Raw genomic sequence first — 6,000 nt, 5'->3', positions numbered from 1 at the left:
GACTTCCCTAGACCCAGTATCAAGTGTAAATTGTCTGCAACACCAATTTAAATATGGTTATTTTATCCGTATAATGATTTAGAAGGAGCCTGGCGTAGGGGTCACCTGGCGTAGGGGTCACCTAACGTAAGGGTGACCTAACGTAGGGGTCACCTGGCGCTGTACGGGGTCATCTGGTGCTGTACGGGGTCACCTGGTGCTGTACGGGGTCACCTAACAATAGTGCCCAACCGCCAAAGGATCAAGACAAACAACTCAACTGTTCCAATGTACTTTATTCAGCAACAAATTCCACAGTTGATCAGCTCTGTCAATTAGTGTCTTAAAATGTACACACAATTACATTCAGTCCTCACTACTTCTGCTCCACATCAAATTAATAATACTTATTTCACAAGGAAATCTGTACATCACAAAATGTTCAAACGCATATTAAAAAAAAAAAAAAACAATGTAGCGAACACAGGTGTTACTGCGAAACATATGTATGTAAACACCCACTTGTAAGTCAAGTGATAGCTATATCTCTCCCGCGCACGCGCACATTAACACAAATATTCCCAAACTACTATCACAGCTGCTACGTCTGACCAAAGAGCCAAAGCTCAACCCCCGCAAGCACAATTAGGTAAGTACTTGTTGTGGCTCTAAACTAAATAGTCCCCCCCCCTAACTCAACAGAAAACGGGGAGGGGAAGCAGAAGGAATATATATATATATATATATATATATATATATATATATATATATATATATATATATATATATATATATATTCCATTTCTCGGTGTATATACATTGAGAGTTAAATAGTTAAATTTAGTCCTGGACAATATTCAGGAATAAATTAACTTGCTGGTGGTATTATTAATCAATTATCTGGCTTCAAATACCCTCCAGAGGTTGTTTGACCCTTAACCCCCAGCACCAGAAACAACGGGAGGGGGGGGAGGGGGTAGTTTGATGGAAGGTCAAAAGTCGTAATTGATAAACAGACAGACATAGATGGATACAGCCAGGGCTAGAGTGTCATAGAAGGCATGTGTTATGTTTTCTAATTTTTATAACAAAACAACAATTAAATTTATTGCAGGACCGTATACCTGGCCTCCCTTGTGCTCATCATATACCACATTAGCACACACACCTGGCCACACCCCCCTCTCACACACACCTGGCTAGAACCCTTCACACACCTAGCTCTACACCCCACACACACCTGGCTACACCCCTCACACACCTGGCTACACCCCTTACACACCTGGCTACACCCCTCACACACCTGGCTACACCCCTTACACACCTGGCTACACCCCTCACACACCTGGCTACACCTGTCTGGCTACAGACAGAGAGATATTCTCTAATATTTTTATACCCTCTGACGTATGTCCCATGACGGGCCTAAACAATCGACAATCGGAAATCAACTTATACGGACCTAGCCAGTCCTGCACTCAATGTCTTTGTTCAGACTGAAAGTGTCGTCTGTGAATCCTCCATGACTGTAGCCCCCCCCCCTCCCTCGAAGGGTCGAGTCACGCTCGACCTACAACAAGAATTTCAATCCTTTTCAAGCACATCTCAGGCGCCCGTAGCGATGGACGCTTAGATCTCAACATAACTTGACATCTTTCTAAGTAGAAAACGGGTTTTTGACCGTGGACTCCTGTAACGTTGCACAACCAGTAAGGCGAGGTTGACAAGTTTGTGTACAATTCACACCATGAACAATAATGAACATCGTGTTGGGAATATTCGATTATAATTACCATAGTTGCACTTGTTAGTAATTGTTACTTAAGAGGAGTTGGAGTCAGGAGGGGTAGTGGGGGGTCTTAGGTGGTTGGGATAGGAGTCTAATTATAGTCTGGTGGTTAAGACGATGGGGTCATCCAGTGGTGATTAACACAAAGAGGTCATCCAGTGGTGGTTAACACAAAGAGGTCATCCAGTGGTGGTTAACACCAGGGGTCATCCAGTGTTTTTTTCTACAATTGAAGGACGGCTTAACTTCAGTCCTCACGAAATTATCTCCAGTATACGCTCATAGAAGTGATCAGCAGCCTAAGGGTTAAGAGTTGTTGCTTCAGTTGATGCTAGTTGAGCAGGTACTGTCTGACCCACAGCAGGTTCTCCTCACTACCCGCCATCAGTGGCAGTGGTGATTGCAGTAGTTTAGTCTACACTTCGAGTAGTTCCAACGAGGGGTATGAAACATTGTAGCTGCAGTTGTTTACTACGAATTCCTAGCGTACCATTCCAGGAATTCCGTGAGAGGTGTAGCAATAGGAACCTCGTAAAGAACCCGCGGTGGAATTCGAAGTCAGGGAGGACGTTTCTGACTTTCCACAACATAAGAATAGTGAATATCCCCCCTCGGTTGATAGCCGCGATGGTGGTAGTGGTGGTAGTGGTGGTGTCCGTGATGGCAGTGGTGGTTGCAATGCTACAGGTGCTGCAGGAGAATAGCCTAGCTAGCGGCAGAAGGGACTGAGCAGTTGCGTTTTGGCAACTCGAGGGACAAAGAGAGAGTGTTTGTAAGACGGGGGGTGGGCGGTGATTGGCTGATGCCAGTTTAGTAGCCTAGCAGTAGAACTTGTAGCAGCAGTAGTCACCTCCCGCGCTCTCCGCCCGTGGCTAGTAGTCCCGGTAGTCTCTGGGCGGGGTTCGATGCCTGACACCACCGTTCTGAGCCACAGGGGTGGTGCCCCTGGAGCGGGACCCGGAACGAGGCACTCCGTGGACGCTTCTGAAGCGACGAGACAAGTGGCGTCTGGTCTTCTTGCAGCGCTGTAGGGCGGGAGACCGGTGAGTGAAGGGTCCTGGCGCGCACACACGCACGCTCACACACACGCACGCTCACACACACGCACGCGCACACACACGCACGCTCACACACACGCATGCTCACACACACGCACGCTCACACACACACGCGCGCACACACACACGCGAGCACACACACATGCTCACACACACGCATGCTCACACACAGACACATGCATGCGCACACACACGCACGCTCACACACACGCATACTCACACACACACACACGCACGCTCACACACATGCATGCTCACACACGCACGCTCACACACATGCATGCTCACACACGCACGCTCACACACACGCATGCTCACACACACACACACGCATGCTCACACACACACACACGCATGCTCACACACACGCAAGCACGCACACACACGTATAAGAATATGCAACCCATCCTCCTGTTTAGACAGTACCTATTGTGACAGTGGTCAATAGTCACGAATTCGTACGTCCTTAGCTCTTAGATAGTAGTATACTGACTAGTAAGGAATTCCTTTAAAACAAATGAAGCTAAAAAACAAACCTAAATATTCCCTAGACCTTGTATAGCACACATGTGTACTATATTAGGCCTCAGATATCGTGCATTAGGCCTAGGGAGGTTAGGTTAGGTTAGTTTGTCTTTACAACACAAGTAACAAATAGTTTTCCGTTCTGTGCAACTCAATAGTGCCGATTTCTACTTTCTAATTTCCTTGTACGTCGGTATATGTACTATAGTCCTCATCGGTACTATAAGTACTACCAAAACAGGAGGATGTGGGCTGGAATATTACACATGAAGTACCCACTTATGGTAAGCAATATTGGCACATAACGTGCAAAATAAAAAAAAATGGTTTAAAAATAGAATATAACAAAGTTGCAGAAGGCCTAGGGGGGCCATATATTAGGAAGCTTACACACACACACACACACATACACACACACACACACACACACACACACACACACACACACACACACAACCAAAGAGCCAGAGCTCAACCCCCGCAAGCACAACTAGGTGAGTACACACACACACACACAGACACAATGACTCGAAAGGCGGGATACAAGAGTCAATGCTCGATCCTGCAGGCACAAATAGGTGAGTACAATCATACATAATACATACGTTAATGCGAGCAACGGGCAGTATACATAACGGCAGAAACTAAGAGACGTCCTCACCTCATTCTTTAGAGCAAGCTTGGACTGGTAGTTAATTTTCTCGAGAGCTTGGCGGACCCACAACGGTTGGTTAGGCACCAGCCACATGAGCGCCGCCTTGGCCCCGAGGGTGACGTGCTCGAGGAGGACGAAGAGCAGCACCCACTCGACGGGAGAAGTGGTTGGCGCCAGAGGTCGTACTCGAGGAGAGAGACACAGCAGGGCGCAGTTAGTGACGACCGCCACACATCCCAACAGCTCGAAGGCCCCCTGGTGGTGGTGATGGAAGTTAGTGGTGATGGTATTTCTGGTAAGTTTGGACAACAATAGCTTCCTGGACACATATATTACTTGACAGGTGAGACTGACAGACAGTGGCAGGTCGTACTAACCTGCCAGACGCCGATGGAGCCGACCTTCTTGACCCTGGGCCGCTGGAGGACCCGACACAGCTTGAAGGCGTCTGTCTTCAGCTCGAGAATATTGTTAAGCACCGCCCAGAAGGCCGCCATTGGGTACACCGAAGAGAAGAGGAAGACGTAGCCGAACTGCAAGAACATCTCCAGGTAGTCGTCGTACGCGTCCTGTGGGGAAAGGCAAGGTTTGATCCCCATGACTTGAGGAACAAGACAAGACTAGGCTGTAATGAGGGCCACCGCCTCCAGTGGCCTCGGCGAGGACAGAAAGCCGGCGGCTTGTTAAAGGTCCCCCACCATTGTTTAAGTTTTTTAAGATTAAATTGAGCAGATGGGAAATGCCTCAACTTTACTCCTCCCCCCCCTCTCTCTCTCTCTCTCTCTCTCTCTCTCTCTCTCTCTCTCTCTCTGATTGGTCGGTACAAAAAGCCCAGATCCCAAGATACAAAAATTCCCCAAAACAACCAAATAACGAGTGGCTCATACCTCGTAAGGGTCCAGATCAGCCTCCTCCTTGGCTTGAGTGATCCTCGGGTCCTTGGGGTCGAGGGCCAGCACCGGGACGGGCTCCTCCTCCAGCGGGGCGGCGTGGACAGGACGCACCACCTCCACGAAGAACCTCTCCGTCAGGGGGTGTTTCCTGAGCGTCGCCACCACCTTCTCCGCCAGCTACAGAAGAAGAAGGAGCAGGCAAAGGGTCAAGTTAGTCTCCCAGCGCAGGCAAGCAGTACACAGGTACACACACACTTGAGGACGCTACACTGAGGCAGGGTACACACTGCAGCCGCTACTACACGTCTATAATGTGCTGGTACAGATCGTGAGTGGTACACTATAATGAATGGTACAGCCAGTAGCGTGGTACAGACTCTATCATGGTATGGTACAATGAATGATATATTTTAATTTCATGAATTTTTTAGTTACTTATTTCAAGAGAAGAGGACCATACACATATATTAATATACATATACACTCATACCCATGCATAAATATACATATACACTAATGTACAAATAATAATATACATATACACCACATACACTATACACATGGCCACTACGTGAATCATTGCTGAAAGCAACCTCAGCATACACTCTGGCAGACATACACCTCTCATACAACAATACATAAGACTGTATTTACCACATGTGTGTGCAGGAGCCATATATATTTATATATCAAGCCTTAACGCAGCCATCTGCGAAACCTGTACATCTTTCCTGGAACAAGGCGGCCGGCCCTAGTTAATTAAAGAGTTTAGGAGCTTGAAATCTTCACAACCCGAGGTTGTTATGGCTATAAACAACCACGTTCCGCCTCGTTAAGAGCACATTAACTGCTTATAACCAGTGTAAACAAAGCCGCCATGTTTGAGACAAAGATGCACAGGTTTCGTACATGCTTGACACGAGTCCTAGTCCAATCCGTCAAAAATTTGACGTGTTAATCAAAATGAAAAAAAAAGCATCGTAATAAGGACATTTTCTACAGGCTTCAAAGATGGGTTGACGTTTGGAGAAATGATTGAACAAAATTGTGAACAAAATTGTGAACAAAAGCAAAGTTGAACAAAACACCTTTGAACAAAAA

The 6,000-nt window shown here is 47.0% G+C and overlaps 1 protein-coding gene across 3 annotated transcripts in view; it reads right to left on the bottom strand.

The window, feature by feature from the left end:
* Positions 1 to 258: 258 nt before the first annotated feature.
* The window catches only part of Axs (Abnormal X segregation), an 88,308-nt gene continuing 82,566 nt past the window's right edge, over positions 259 to 6,000 (bottom strand). For all 3 annotated transcript variants that reach the window (XM_069301407.1, XM_069301409.1, XM_069301408.1), the window contains 4 exons: positions 4,894 to 5,076; positions 4,384 to 4,575; positions 4,013 to 4,261; positions 259 to 2,793 (listed from right to left, as the gene is read on the bottom strand). In XM_069301407.1, the coding sequence (XP_069157508.1) occupies positions 2,641 to 2,793; positions 4,013 to 4,261; positions 4,384 to 4,575; positions 4,894 to 5,076 (777 nt within the window). In that variant the 3' untranslated portion in view covers positions 259 to 2,640. The remainder of the gene's footprint in view (positions 2,794 to 4,012; positions 4,262 to 4,383; positions 4,576 to 4,893; positions 5,077 to 6,000) is intronic.

Source organism: Procambarus clarkii, chromosome 45, assembly GCF_040958095.1.
Source record: "Procambarus clarkii isolate CNS0578487 chromosome 45, FALCON_Pclarkii_2.0, whole genome shotgun sequence".
Classification (NCBI taxonomy): Eukaryota; Metazoa; Arthropoda; class Malacostraca; order Decapoda; family Cambaridae; genus Procambarus; species Procambarus clarkii.
Note: the sequence above shows the minus strand (reverse complement) of the source record. Positions and strands in the feature narration are given on the sequence as shown.